The sequence below is a fragment of the Oryctolagus cuniculus genome, chromosome 15 (assembly GCF_051225735.1).
Source record: "Oryctolagus cuniculus isolate XC-2025 breed Fujian yellow rabbit chromosome 15, ASM5122573v1, whole genome shotgun sequence".
Taxonomy (NCBI): domain Eukaryota; kingdom Metazoa; phylum Chordata; class Mammalia; order Lagomorpha; family Leporidae; genus Oryctolagus; species Oryctolagus cuniculus.
The window spans coordinates 69,884,198-69,899,147 of record NC_142881.1 but is presented as its reverse complement, the minus strand read 5'-3'; the positions used below and the strand labels follow the sequence as shown (position 1 = coordinate 69,899,147).

The window sequence follows — 14,950 nt, the reverse complement described above, 5'->3', positions numbered from 1 at the left end:
ATGGAAAGGGCATAGTACAAAAGAACTATGTGTGGGTTTCAATTTTGCACCAAAATAAACTCCTCCCATATCATGGTCTGCACGTTTGATCTAGCTTCCTGCTAATGTGCCTGGGAGGCAGGAGATGATGGCTCAAGTGCTTGGCTCCCTGCCACCCATGTGAGAGACACCTAGATGAGTTTCCTATACCCTGGTTTCAGCCTTGCCCTCGTCCAGCCCTGGTTGTTGCAGGCATTTGGGCAATGAATAGGAGATCTCTTTCTCTGTCTCTCCCTCTGTTGCTCTGCCTTTAAAATAGATGAAGAGATGAACTTGAAAAGATAGCAGTTAAGAGCACAAAGTTTGAGCTCTGGAGCAATTAATGACAGACATGTGAATTGTCTGTTTCAATTATTCGTTCTTCTTTGTTTATTATTAAAATAAGAACCCTGTAGGGCAGGCATTGTGGTGCAGTAAGCTACCAGGATCCTGTATCAGAACACCTGGGATCAAGTCTCACCTCTGCTTCCTCTCTAGCTTCCTGCTAATGCACCTGGGAAGCAACAGATGATGGTCCACGTCCTGGAGTTCCTGCCACTCACAGGAGAGACTTGGATGGAGTTTCTGGCTCCTGGCTTCAACCTGCTCCAGCCCTGGCTGTTGTGGACATTTGGGGAGTGAACCAGTGACTGGAAGATCTGTCTCTGTCTCTGTTTCTGTTTCTGTCTGTCTCTGTCTCTCTCTCTGTGTGTGTGTGTGTATGTCTGTCACTCTCTCTCCTTCTGTAACTTTTTAAATCAAAAACAGAGTAAAAACCTTGGTTGTTAGATGGGCACATTAGGCCTGGAATAAACATCTGTGTCTCCTCTATCCCCTTGTAACTAAGCTCTGGCTTCCAGGGTGTTGTACCATCATGGCTGGAGCTCCAGTAGCCTCCTTGGACTATGAGGTGACTTTAGGCTAGAAGCCAGTACATTGGACATGGAACAGAAAGCTAGAACTTGGGTCTTTGATGACACGTGGAACCGTCATACTGGAACTTGAGGCCTATTTCCAGGTTTATTTTTATATAAGAGAAAAATAAACTTCTATATTGTTAAAGATATAATTAATTTGAGGTTTTCTCCTGTATACAAAAGGGCCCATCTATAGCTGATGATTGTGGTAGGTTCCCTCAACTTCCCCCCGTTTCACACATACACACACACATACACACTGACATCAAGTTGCTGGGCCCTATGAATATTTCTCTATTTGGAAAAAGATTCTTTGCAGATGTAATTAAGTTAAGGCTCTTAAAATGAGCTCGTCCTGGTTATCCAGGTGGGCCCTAAATCCAGTGACAAGTGTTTTTTTAAGAGACACACAGAGGAGGAGATGCCAGGACTACAGAGGCAGACTGATGTGGCCACGAGGCCACAAGTGAAGAAGTCTGTAGCTACAAAGGACCCAGAGGGCACAGGGAATGGACTCTCCCAGGGAAAGCAGAGCCCGTCAACACCGTGACTTCAGATTTTGGACCTCAAGGACTGTAGGAGAATTGGTTCTGCTGTTTGAAGCTCCCAGATTTGTGATCCTTTGGTACACCAGCTGTGGGAAATCAACTCCGGTTACTGAAACAACCCGAGTGGAGAGACGAAGTGAGTGAGCAAACAACACGGATCACGAGACAACGCAGGCAAGGTTCTTCAGGGGAAGGCAGCGTGTTGGGCAGCAACACTCAGAGCAGAACCTGGGCAGGAAACGGCCAGGCAGTGGCCAGAGAAGGGGAAGCCACAGCAGGGCCAGCCGAGCCACAGCGCCACATGCTGCTTGGGCCAGCGTGGAGCTGCGGCCACGGAACTGGACAATTTCACATCCTCAGCGAGGATGAGTTTGCTTTTCATCAAAGTGCAGTGGTGGGAGCAGGAGGGAGGCACCCCAAGGATTTGGGGGTGAGTGGGTGGCTGGGATGGGGAAGCAGTGAGTGTAGAAAACTCACACGTGTGTGTGAGTGATAGAGAAAGCACTACAGAAGGCAGAAAGATGTGCTGTCCATGCGTGCATCTCTTTGAAAGGCACAGAGAGGAAGAAAATGCTCCCAATCTACTGGTGTGCACCCTAAATGCTCACAACAGCTGGGGCTAGGCCAGGCCAAAGCCAGGAGATGGGAACTCCATTCAGGTCTCCCACACGGATGGCAGGGACCTAAGTACTTGAGTCATCACCTGTTGGCCCTCAAGGTGTGTATTAGCAGGAAGCTGGAATGGAGAGCAGAGCCAGGACTCAAACTCAAACCCAGACCCCAGTAGAGGATGTGGGTGACCCAAGTGGTGGTTTCACTGTGCGAATGCCCGTCTTGAGGATTCTCTTGGTAGAGACTCAAAGAAGCTCAGTTGCTGATGCACGTACAGTAGAGAGGAGAAGCTTGAAGAAAAAGGATGATTGCAGGGGCCGGCCCCCTGGCGTAGTAGGTTAATCCTCCGCCTGCAGCGCCAGCATCCCATATGGATGCTGGTTCTAGTCCTGGCTGCTCCTCTTCCAATCCAGCTCTCTGCTATGGCCTGGGAAAGCAGTAGAAGATACCCCAAGTCCTTGGGCCCCTGCACCCGCATGGGAGACCCTGAAGAAGCTCCTGGCTCCTGACTTCACATCGGTACAGCTCTGGCCATTGCGGCCATATGGGGAGTGAACCAGTGGATGGAAGACCTCTCTCTATCTCTCCCTCTCACTGTCTGTAACTCTACCACTCAAATAAATAAACGAAATATTTAAAAAAAAAAAAAAGAAAAAGGATGATTGCAAAGGGAAGGTAAACAAATGGATCTCAGCACAGGCAAGTGACAAAGGTTTGTGGCAATCTATGATATGAAAGGCAAAGTCACCTGCCCAGATGGATAAAAAGTTGTGGGATAGATGCTTGCTTAATTATTGATTTATTTAAAATATTTTATTTATTTTCATTTACTCAAAAGGCAGAGAGAGAGAGAGGGAGAGAGAGAGAGAGAGAGAGAGAGAGAGAGAGAGAGAGAGAGAGATTCACTTCCCAAATTCTCACAACAGCTAGGCTGAAGCCCGGAGCCAGGAACTCCATCCTGATCTCCTCCCTGGATGGCAGGGACCCAATCACTTGAGCCGTCATCCACTGTCTCCTAGGCTGCATAAGCATGAAGCAGGATCAGATGTGCTATAGCCAGGACTTGAACTAGCACTCTCACAGGGAATGTAGGTATCCCAAACAGCAGCTTAACCACAATGGCTGCCCCTGAAATGCGGCATCTTAACTACTGTGCCAAATGCCTGCCCCAGAATGTCGTTAGGCAAAAAAAAAAAAAAAAAAAATGAAAAAGGTTTTAAATAGCTCCCAAGAAGCCTAAAAGGAGAGCGGAAGGCTTGCTGAAGTCTGCTAAAGGCGGCTGAAGATAGAGACCAAGGATTTAGGGACCCTAGCCGGTGTGATTGTGCAAAGCAGCCCAGCCAGTCCAGGGAGAGCAGACAACGGATGAATCTACACTGGAAATTATCCAGGCCAGCGGGACTAGTGGAGTGCTGACAAAAGTGATTGACAAGATGTGCCGAGACATGGCAGCTGGATGAGGAAGGAACAACAAAGGGGAGCGAGAGAAGCTGGGTGATAGAATTGGAAGGAGAGGAATGGTGGCCATAGACAAGGGTTTGAATTTTCAGCGTCAGAGGTGAAGCCGTTCTGAGTGACAGTGCAGAGTGTGGCGATGAGTGGCTAAGACTCTATGGGGCAGGCTGGAGATGGTTCATTAGGGAGCTCACTGTACATGTCTCCATCCCTTTCCTGCCACTATAACAAATCCCGGAGGTTGGGTCGTGCATCAGGAAAAGAGGTTGATTTGGGCTCTTAGTTCTGGGGGCCCAAGCACATGGCCCTGGCATCCGCTGAGGGTTTTGTGCTGCATCACAGCATGGTGGGGAAGCAGAAGGCAGAAGTAGGCATTTGCACCAGGAGCACAGGTGTGAAAGAGGGGACGGTGCCAGGCTGGCTTCCAGTAAGCAGCTCTGCTGGTCACTAATCCAGTCCCTTGAGCCTTACCTCACTCCCAGGACAGAGAATCCAGTCTGTCCAGAAAAACACTCATCTATTTCTGAGGGCCGTGCTTCCAGGACCTCATGACCTCCCAAGGTTCCCACTTACTGGGGAACTGAGCTTCAACAGGAGCGTTGGTGGCCGCAAACCATACTCAAACCATAGCACCAACCAGTCCAGAACAGCAGGTGGGAGTCGGGACTGTTCTGAGTAAACCAGGGTGTGTGGTCTTCCTAACACTTGGCCGTTCGGGCGTGGGCAGGCCTCAGGATGAAGACAGCGATAGGGCCTCCCTGTGATGCCACTGGGGGCTGGCGAGGCTGCAGATAGTTGGACACAGTGTGGGTCAAGGTGGCATGGTCAATGCCAAGAGCCTCGCCGTGGAAAGGCTTTACAAGAGTGTCGCCTTCCAGCAGAACACCACGTCTGGGTAATTTATAATGAACATGAGTTTATTTCCTTAGTCCTGGAGGCTGGGAGAGTCCAATATCACGGTGCTGGCCCCTGGCCAGGGCATCATCCCATGGCAGAAAGCAGCAGGGCAAGAGAGAGTTTTTATACCAAACCCACTCTCCTTACAGTGAATCTGCTGCCACATTATTGCAATAAGGACACGACTCCCTTATTCACTTCTTTTTTTTATTTATTTTTATTTTTGACAGGCAGAGTGGACAGTGAGAGAGAGAGAGAGACAGAGAGAAAGGTCTTCCTTTGCCGTTGGTTCACCCTCCAATGGCCGCCGCGGCCGGCACACCACGCTGATCCGAAGGCAGGAGCCAGGTGCTTCTCCTGGTCTCCCATGGGGTGCAGGGCCCAAGCACTTGGGCCATCCTCCACTGCACTCCCGGGCCACAGCAGAGAGCTGGCCTGGAAGAGGGGCAACCAGGACAGAATCCGGCGCCCCAACCGGGACTAGAACCCGGTGTGCCGGCGCCACAAGGCAGAGGATTAGCCTATTGAGCCATGGCGCCGGCTCCCCTTATTCACTTCTTAAAGGTCCTACCTCTGAACATGGACGCATTGCAGGCTAGGTTTCTAATACCCGAAACTTGCAGGAGGTCATGGATGCTCAGCAAACCTCACTGCTTCTGCTAGAGCTCCTGCGGTCTCTGAATGTTCCAGACCAGATGTCACAGTCTCCCGTTGCTGTGTCTACAAACCACAAGGGCTTTCTGAGTTTATCCACTCATTCCTTAAGTAAACAGAGGGCCTGCTCTGATCCGGTGCTGGGTTAGACAAAGGAGTTACAGCTCCTGAGAGTATCTTAGTCCAGTGGTGGTGCTGGGTGGCAGGGGATAGGAAGGGAGGACTTCGCAAATATCCTGAGCTTCACAACTATCCTAAGACCATGCAAACACCCCATAGTCAAGGATAAACAAGAGGCTACAGGTGTGAGGGGGAGGGTGGGGTTTGTGATCGCTGAAGTCTTCTTGGAGAAAGGAATTTTTCAGCCGAGTCTTGCAGGGCAGGAGGATACTCCCAGGAAGACTGAAAGAGGAGGCTCTTCCTGGTATGGAAACAGCATGTGCAAAGACACGGAGGCAGGGGAGGGCCTCACATGTGTGGGGAGAGCCCAGTTCCTGCACTTTGCCGGATGGTGATGTAAGGGCTGGAGGGCGGGTTGTACCTGCGATGAGGGTAGAAAGGTGGCCAGGAATCAGATGTCCCAAACGCCTTGAGTGTTATCTCCTTCAGATGTTTGAACTTTCATCCAGTGAGCTGCCAGGGAAAGACTACACAGAGAGGGAAGGCCAAGCGGTGACTGGAGAGACAGTTCCAGCCCTTCCCAAAGTCTCCACCAGCCCGCTTCCCTTCCAGTCTCCGATGTAGGCAAGGATCTTCTCAGGATAAGAAAGAGAGCTCTGCATAGCAGTGGGGGCTGAAATCCACCTAAAGCTCACCAGACCCTGTGCCCTGGCAACAAGAGGCTGCTGCATCTGTGGACAGGAGGTCACGTGTGCATGTGTGTGCATGCGTGTGTGTGTGTGTGTGCACATGTATGCAAAGGTAGTGCTGTGTTGAGGTGGAACGTGGAGTCACATCTGGCGAGAGTTTGGCCCTGTCCTGGTGGGGGATGGGGCAGACGTGCCTGCAAGTGCACTTGCCATGTTGCCATCTCTGCTGTAAACTGACACCTTCTGTGTCAACACACAGTCCAGAGGGACCCAGTGCCCAGCCCGGCTCAGCCCAGGGGCAAATCCCAGCCTTGCTTGTGTGTACTTTGCTGTTTATTCTGACACATGATGTGCGTGCGGGTTGAACTGAAGGCGATTCCCTCACACGACCCTGCCGCTTCTCTGAGCTCAGTGCCCTTGGTTTGAAACTCCACCAACCCCCACCAGATCTGTTGCCTGGGCGTTAGGGACAGACATCACCCTGCCCGCTCCCATACCTCTTCTCTGCAGATACACTGAATATGGCTATTATTGAAACAATCGATACCACCCCCAACCCCCGCACAAAGCTGTTTACTGACAGCCAGCAAAGCACCTTCTGGCCCTTCCCTTCATTTGACCCTGTCAGTCACTATAGAGGCTTACAGGAATAGGATCCCCATTCCGGTTTGATAACTGGGGAAACTGAGGTTTGCAGAGACCAGGTTTCTTTTCTCCAGATCTCATCTTCTCTCCGTACCCCATTTTGGAAACCATGGGGTAGCTGGAGTCACCAGACAGGGAAGGGAACAGGGACACGAGCCTTACCTGGGAGTTCTCACCTATCTTCAGTTCTGAGGACACTCCACGAGGCCAGAGCTGCCGGCTGCCCAAGGAAGGGAGAGCCAGGACTTGGCGGTGGGTTAGGAGCAGGTGGCTTGGTGATCGGCTTCTTGGGTGATGCTGGCAAGTCCTTTTCCTTCCTCTTCCTGGGCCACGGTGCCTCCTCCTCTGTAGAGTGAGGGTCTGGACTAGGACTGCTGCTGTTTTAAATGTGAAGTTGCTAGTGTATACACGACAGAGGGGGGAGGCACGGAGATTGGGCCTGGCCGGGTCTGCAGGCCTCTGATACCCAGCTGGTCCCAAAAACCAATGACCCCCACCCCACCGCAGGTGTTGTCTTAGGGCATCCTGGTACCTACACCCCCTGTGGCCTCAGGTCATTCGGCTGCTATCCAGGCAGGCTGCCTGTAAGCCACTCACATTTATCGATCACCTTATGGGTACAGAGTCCACTGGTGATCAGCTGTGCTGCAGGCAAGGGAAAAGGGAAATGTACAAAACCAAAAAAAGCCATCCAGACCTCCAAGGGGAGTGTACTCTGCCCACTCGTGCATCCATCTTTCCAATCACTCATCGACCTAGCAAACACTCCTGTTCATCTGCTAGCTGTGCCCTGAGCTCTCTGTTGGAGCTATTGGGGGTATGGGCATGAAGGGGCAGATGCCATCAGGGTGGTCAATGAGGTCACCCGGTCCGACGTGCACCCTTCCGGCATCACATGACTGAAGGACTGGGACGGACCTCAGAGGTGTCAGACCCTTAGCCTCAGACTGAGGCCCATGGAAGTGTTTGGTATGGCTGGCACTTTGGTTTGCCACAGGTGCCACGGCTACCTGGTCATCGCCTTAACCTGGTGATCTCCTGCCTGCGCCTGATTGGAATTTGCAACCCATGCTAAGGGAGAATGGCAGCACTTCAACAGAACGGGCCACCTTCATCTAGAAGGTGAGTAGGGGGGGCAGAGACAGCTGGAGCTGGCTGCACCAGGGCCTCCTCTGGGCTCCCCAACTGTGTACCTGTGAGTAAGAGCCCTTCTCCGGCCGGCACTGCGGCTAACTAGGCTAATTCTCCACCTGCGGCGCCGGCACTCCAGGTTCTAGTCCTGGTTGGGGCGCTGGATTCTGTCCCGGTTGCTCCTCTTCCAGGCCAGCTTTCTGCTGTGGCCCGGGAAGGCAGCGGAGGATGGCCCAAGTGCTTGGGCTCTGCACCTGCATGGGAGACCAGGAGGAAGCACCTGGCTCCTGGCTTCGGATCGGCATAGTGTGCTGGCCGTAGTGGCCATTTGGGGGGTGAACCAACGGAAGGAAGACCTTTCTCTCTGTCTCTTTCTCTCTCACTGTCTAACTCTGCCTGTCAAAAAAAAAAAAAAAAAAAAAAAAAAAAAAGCCCCCTCTGGACAGCAGTTTTTCTATAAAATCCAGAGAAGGTCTCAGTCCTACCTGACGCCCTTTGAAGCTCAAAGACGGTAGCAGACTTGTAGAGATGAGTCAGAATATTTCTGTGGGCAGGTGTTTAGCCTAGTGGTTAGGAAATCAGGGTCCCAACCCTGGTTTGGTCTCCTTACTCCAGCTTCCTACCCAGGTGGACCTTGGTGGGGGTGGGAGGGGCTGCTCTGACGATTTAGGTGGCTGAGTCCCTGCCACCCGTGTGGGGGACATGGACTGGGTTCTTGGTTCCCAAATTCACCCTGGCCCTTCCTGGTTGTTGCAGGCATTTGGGGCGTGAACCAGCAGAGGGGAGCATGTACTCTCTACCTCTCTCAGTTCCTCTGTGTGTGTCTCTGCCTCTCCAGTAAGTAATTAAAAAAAAAAGATTTATTTATTTATTTGAAAATCAGAGTTACATAGAGGGGGAAGGGGGGGAGAGAGGGAGAGAGAGAGAGAGAGAGAGTCTTCCATCTGCTGGTTCATTCCCCAATTGGCTGCAATGGCTGGAGCTGAGTTGATCCGAAGCCAGGAGCCAGGATACTCTTCCAGGTCTCCCACGCGGGTGCAGGGGCCCAAGGGCTTGGGCCATCTTCTACTGCTTTCCCAGGCCACAGGAGAGAGCTGGATTGGAACTGGAGCAGCCAAGACTCAAACTGGCACCCATATGGGATGCTAGCACTGCAGGAGGTGGCTTTACCTGCTACACCACAGCACAGGCCCCTTTCATTGTATTTTGTGAGTTATTTCTTTGGGAATTGCTCTAGGGCTTCTTACACATATGAATGTATCATTCTGAAGCAGACACTGGTTCCAATCCAGCTCTCTACTGTGGCCTGGAAAAGCAGTGGAAGATGGCCCAAGTCCTTGGGCCCCTGCACCTGCGTGGGAGACCTGGAAGAAGCTCCTGGCTCCTGGCTTTGGATCAGCGCAGTTCTGGCCGTGTGGCCATCTGGAGAGTGAACCAGCAGATGAAAGACTGATCTCTCTTTCTCTCTCTCTCTCTCTCTCTCTGCCTCTGCTGGATAGGAAGTGGAGCAGTGGGGACTCTAACCGGCACCCATATAAGATGCCAGCACTGCAGGCGGTGGCTTTACCTTCCACACCACAGAGCCAGCACCTCAAATAAATAAATTTCTAAAAATTAGTTATCACATTTCCAACAGACATGTGTTTTCTGTTTAAACAAATAGGTTTAACACTGTTCAAAAATATAAAAGGTAGTTTCTAGGTGTGTCTTTGATGCATATAAATAATTAGGTATGATCAGGATACACGCTATATTTTGCATCGAGCAAATTATTTTCTTGGAAAACACGGAGATCTGACATCAGAGGAGCTCTAGCTGGTGGGAAAGGGCCGCACTTGGTGACCCCAGGAGGCTCTCCTGCCGCGGGCATCCATGGATGCGCTTAGGTGCCGGGCCTCGAACAGGGAAAGGGAGAAACCCTCCGGGATCGCTGACCTTTACAAAGCGCCTTCTGCTTTCCAAACCCAACTTGGTGAGCTTGCAAACACCGCCTGGGGCCGGACGACGATCAACCCCATCCTGCAGAGGGGGAAACGGGCGCCCCCGCAGCGGCCAGTGCCACGCAGAGGTCACTCGACTGCAAAGTGAACGCCGCCGGGCTAGGCTGGAGGTGGGAAAGGTGATTTGGGGCCGCCGCCAGCAGGCAGGCAGGTCCGCTGGGCGGGCACCGAGCCGCTGGGCCCCGCCGATCGGTCCCAGCGGCCTGGTCGTTAGGGGCCCGTCGCGCCGGGCCGGAGCTCCCCCAGGCTGAGGAGGCCTAACTGGGTTGTCCCGAGGAGCTGGGTGACAGCCGCCTTCCCGGGGGCCCCAGGGCCCAAGCTGAGGTCCCGGCAGCCCGCCGAAGCGCCAGGGGAGGCCCGGGACTGGGGTCCTGGCGGACGAGAGCGGCGAGAGGCGAGGCGGGCCCGGGGCAGAAACAGGAGAAGGCGGAGGGGGTGGAGGGAAGGCGAGGGCAGGGGGCGGGGAGTCCTTCCCCGGGCAGGAACCCCGGCCCCCACTGGCGCGGCCGGCCCGCGAAGCGATTCCGCAGATGGAAGGAATTAAGTGGGAGGGGGAGGGTCCCGCGGTGCTAGTGAGGGGAGGGAGAAGCGCAGAGAAACATCCGACCAGAAGCAGAGAGACGGAGACGGAGGCGTAGACGCGGACTGCCCGACGGACGGAGAGACCCGGGGCCTGGGAGACCCTGGCCCGAGACACGGGCCGCAGCGGGCGTGGGGAACAAGGGAGGCGGACGCGAGTCCAGAGGAAAGGACAGCAGTGAGCCTCCGGGCAGGCGAGATGACACTGAAGAGGCCGGGGCGGCACAGAGCTCGCCGCGGGGTCCGGGTGCTGGGTGGGCCGGGCGGCGGCGGGGTGGGGCTAGGAAGGGGGCCGCCCACGGGCCAGCCAGCGCCGCTCTGCACATGCAGATCCGCCCCGGTCGCCTCTCGCCGCGCCCCCTTCATTCCATATTCAACGGAGCAGCCAATGGGGGCGAAAGACGGCGCAGGGTGGGGGCGGGGCCTCCTGGGCCCCCGCCCACGGGGCGGACGCCGAAAGGGTCAGCGTAGAGGCAGATAGCGGATCGCAGGGCGGGGCGGGGCGGGCGGCGCGGCGGGGCGGGGCGGAGCCGAAAGTTTCCTGCCCAACTTTCGCTGCCTCCTTCCTCCGCCCGCGCGCGCCCCGGCTGCAGTCGGGGGGAGGCGGCGGCGGCGGCGGCGGCTGCGGGCAGCGCGCGGGGCGCAGGGCGCGGGGCGCGGGGCGATCGCCGTCGCGGCCCGGGCGGCTGGCAGCGGGCGCAGGCTCCCCGGTGCCCGCCCCTCCGCTGGAGGGGGGGCGCGAGCGGGCGGCCGGGGAGGGGCCGGCACCGCCGCGGCAAAATGAGCCTGCTGTCGGCCATCGACACGAGCGCCGCCTCGGTCTACCAGCCGGCCCAGCTGCTCAACTGGGTCTACCTGTCGCTGCAGGACACGCACCAGGCCAGTGCCTTCGATGCCTTCCGGCCGGAGCCGCCCGCCGGCGCCGCGCCCCCGGAGCTGGCCTTCGGCAAGGGCCGCCCGGAGCAGCTGGGTTCGCCCCTGCACTCCAGCTATCTCAACAGCTTCTTCCAGCTGCAGCGCGGAGAGGTGGGTGCCCCGCGCTCCCCCCGCCCCGTGCCCCGCCGCTCCGGGCCGCTTCCTATCTGCCCGGCTCTTCCTGGCCCGGCCCCCGCCGACTCCGCACTGCCGGGCCGGGCTTGGCTTGAATTCGTTCAGCTCTGCCAAACTCGCCGCCCCAAGTCCCCGGGGCTCCGGCAGCGCGTCACCTCCCGGCTGAGCCTGGCCCGGAGCAGCTCTGCTTGTCCTGGGGGCTGGGGGGCACGGGTGCGTGTGGCGGGCGTCTAGGGAGGGAGTCTCTCCAAACAGCCGGGTGCGGCCAGGGCGGGGAGCCCCTTCCAAGTGTCCTTCCCACGCCCAGCCCTATCCCCTCCTGGCCACCGCTGGCTGGGACCGGGAGTGCAGATTCTACGGGAAGAGCCTCTGGCAAGGGCCTAGGATCTTTTCTCCTCCGACCTCGGCGGTCCCCAGCCCCTGGAGATCCATGACTCGCCGCTCCTGCTCGTCCCACCCTGGGACCCCCAGCTTCCCGCCCTCTCCCAGCCACATAGGAAGTGGTTTCTGAGGGCTTGACCCCACAGACTGTGCTGTCCCCTGCCCTCCCAGCCTGGAAGGAAATGAAATGGAAATCCTCTTGAGCTCTTGGGAGGGGGACCAGATAGGGGGGAGAGGTTTCAGTTGCCCAGCGCCTTCTACATAAACCTATGCGCCTGTGTTGCAAAGTCTGGCTCTTTGGTGGATTCAGTTACAAAGTGGCCGGGCAGTGCCTGCTTTCCAGCTAGATAAATACACAGATTCCTGACCTCTCAGCCCCTTCCCTGTTGCCTCCTCCCGGCCCACTTGCTTCCTGCCTCATTTGGGAATTGTAGACCTCTCTGTGGTCCCGGCTGCCTCCCCTTGTGGTTCTCCCTGCCCAGGGTGCAGGGGGTGGGTGCTGCTGGAGAGGACACCCGGGGGTTGTTTCCTTCTAGACCTGGGGACTCTGAGTTCTGAATGGGTGGTGGGAGGAGCCCATGGATGCCAGGGTGCGCTGGAGATGAGAGAGGGAGGCAGAGGGTCGCTCTTTCTGGTCTCATCAACGGCTTCCACTCTGCCATGATTTGCTTGCTGGGTGAGACGTGGTGGTGGAAGACATCGGCTTGAGGCCCATGCGTCCAGAGCTGACCTGTTGACCTCTGTGGGCGGACGTGGGCAGAGTGCAGGGAGGCTGGCCGGGGTGCCTGGTGAAACACCTGTGTGCCAAAGCTCTTTGTGAAGGAGGAAGCCGTCTCTCCGCGTGTGGACTCATTCCTGGCCCCACACTTTTCCTTCTCCTGAGAGGCCTTGTCGCCTCTTCGGGGAGCTGGCTTCAGGTGACTGGGCATTGCCGGACCGTTCGGGGGTTCCTGCTCGGTGTCTGGTTCGTTTCAGTTGTCTATGCTCTCACCAAACATTTGTGGAACTCTTGTGGGCGCTGGGGGAGGCACAGTCCCAGACTGGCTTGTGGGGCGGGAGAGAGGAAGACAGGCGATGTGGTAGGAAGGGTGGGTGGCTTGGGAGCGCCTGTGACCCCTGCAAGTCTGTCTGCTCCCACTCTGTGGTGGCCTTGTTGCCACCTGTGTGGCCCTTGGCAGCGCCTGGGGAGTTTGGGGCCACGACAGGTCCGCTGTGGGAGTAGGGATGCCGTGTCTTCTTGGAAGTTGCTAGCGTCTGGGATTCCAGCTGGGTCTCGGGAAGATGTGCCCCCTGTCGCTCCACTGTCGCTCACCTCAGTTTCCCTGTGAAGCAGGTACAATGTGGGAAGGAAGGAGTGACCTGACTTTAGGGCATCCCTTGCCCCTCCGCGGGCCTCAGTTTACCCATGTCTCAGGGCGGGGCGTCTGGGATGTGCCTACAGCCAGGCTAGGGTGCGGAGGAGAGAGACAAAAGAAGCTTCCCTGATGCTCACAGGCCAGGAGCTTCCCTAGAGGGCCAGGACGGCCGTGTCTGCTGACTTCCGGAAAGCTCTGTCTCGCTCATCCTCACCCCCCCCCCCACTTCGCATCTTAAACCCTCTCAGAGCCCCAGCTGTGCTCCTGGGGACAGGCCTTTCCTGCGTCCAGGGCTTAGCCAGTGACCTAATATGGCTCCAAATAGCAACTGGCTGAGAAAGGCAAGAAAAAATACCCCCACCTCAGTGCCGCCGAGGGGCTGGTCGGAGAGGAAGTAAAGTTGCATGTGGGCTGCAGGGGACTCTACGGAGGGACCCGGGGGCCTGGAGCGTCGCTATTCTGTGCAAGGCCTGGCAGGCGCAGTGGCAGTGCCTGCGGATGTGACTTGCATGCTGACCGCTGACCACGGCCTGTCTGCGCCAGCCCCTGTGCCAAGAGCCCACCCCTCCTGCACCCACCACAATAGCAAAAACACCATGAATGCAGCTGGGCTGGGGGGAGAAGCAGTGAGGACATGGGGGCACAGAAGCCCATTGTGCCCCTGGAACCTCGGCTCTGAGAGCTGAAGATAAGCCAAGGGTTCCGAGCGGCGCGCTGGCCCTGGGAGCATCGAGAGAGGCGGCAGGGTTCACATGCAAGTGCACCAGCAAGCACCAGGAGGTAACTTAGAGCAGGCGCAGGCACTCTGAGCGCTTTTCTTAAGAGGTTTGTGCGTCTAGAAACTTGTCCCTGTGAAGCTCACTTTCAAAAACGGATCTGGGCCAACGGCCGTGCGTCTCTGCAGAGAGATTCCCGAGGCCCTGGCTGAACCCCTCCTCTCTCTCTCCAGGTACCCAAGAACGCAGCTCTTAAGAGTGGGGGTGGGCCTGCACGGGGTCTTCCCTGCCAAGTTTTGTATGGAATTTAAATTCACGGCCATGCAGGGGCTGGGGGATCCTGCCGCTGGAAAAGTCCAGTTACTGTCTTGCAAGGCACCGCCCCTTGGGCCCCCGGGGTGGGTGTGTAGCCCTCCCTCCAACCCCCAGGAGTCCCCATCCTCACAGCTGTTTGCTCTCCTTCTTCCTCTGGGGGAGGAGGGGGCAGGAAGGTGTGGCTCCGCGCTGAAATGACCCCTCCTTTGTGGGTACTGGGAAGGAGGCTTTGGAGTCAAATCCACTTGGGGAGCATAGCCTACCCTCCTTCCCCCTGAAGACATACGATGCCTGCTCACCTGGTAAAGGCTCTGAGAAAGCCCGCACTACAAAACCTGCTAGCCTTTCTTCCGCCCAGCACTTCCCAGTTCTGTTTGCTCAGAGACCATTTCCGGTATGAAACGCCTGCCAGCATTCTTCCGAAGAGCTCCAGGCCCAGGGGTGCCCACCGAGGCAGCCCTCTCCCTCGATGGGTGGCTCCCACCTTTAGGGAGCTCTTGAGAGAGCTGGCAACACAGGTGCCCTCCCTGGTGCTGGGACCTTGCCCTGGGGCACCAAACACCCCTCCTCATCGCCACTGTGGCCTGCCCATTGGAGACTAAAGAATGACGGCAGAGGTGTCATGACACTTTCCCGGCAGCCTCCTTGCTCAGTGCCCAGTTCTCTGAGGGCAGGGCTCCTAGGGCTGGCTGTGTCACCCGTGTTCTCCGTGGGTGCAGGTGAGCCGAGGAGCTGCCCTGAGCACTGTGGGTGGCTAAAACAAAGCCGTGCTTCTGTCCAAGGGTGCAGTTGGCCTGGCAGCGGCTGAAAGTGGGCTTCAGCCTCCCAGGTTGGTTCCCAGCAGCCTCTGTGGCCTATGTTGGGTGGG

General features: G+C 56.5%; 2 protein-coding genes across 3 annotated transcripts in view; one reads left to right on the top strand and one right to left on the bottom strand.

The window, feature by feature from the left end:
* Nucleotides 1-4,640: 4,640 nt before the first annotated feature.
* Nucleotides 4,641-10,631, bottom strand: LOC127487096 (uncharacterized). The gene is made up of 5 exons (XM_089313627.1): nucleotides 10,623-10,631; nucleotides 9,622-10,545; nucleotides 8,172-8,230; nucleotides 6,718-6,900; nucleotides 4,641-5,748 (listed from the first exon to the last, which is right to left on the bottom strand). The coding sequence occupies exons 1-3, from the start codon at nucleotides 10,629-10,631 to the stop codon at nucleotides 8,189-8,191; spliced, it is 975 nt and encodes a 324-aa protein (XP_089169753.1). The 3' UTR covers nucleotides 4,641-5,748; nucleotides 6,718-6,900; nucleotides 8,172-8,188.
* Nucleotides 10,632-10,838: 207 nt separating this feature from the next.
* ZCCHC24 (zinc finger CCHC-type containing 24) overlaps nucleotides 10,839-14,950 on the top strand; it is a 56,987-nt gene continuing 52,875 nt past the window's right edge. The window contains exon 1 of one of the 2 annotated variants that reach the window (XM_002722890.6): nucleotides 10,839-11,291. In XM_002722890.6, the coding sequence (XP_002722936.1) occupies nucleotides 11,046-11,291 (246 nt within the window). In that variant the 5' untranslated portion in view covers nucleotides 10,839-11,045. The remainder of the gene's footprint in view (nucleotides 11,292-14,950) is intronic. The other variant, XM_089313533.1, reaches the window with a different exon arrangement.

What these genes read in the sequence shown, in the direction of transcription:
- LOC127487096 (XM_089313627.1), bottom strand. An exon ending in GCAGAAGGCGCTTTGTAAAG is followed by an intron (nt 8,231 to 9,621) that starts GTCAGCGATCCC and finishes ACCTGCCCACAG; the next exon opens with AAATATTCTGACTCATCTCT.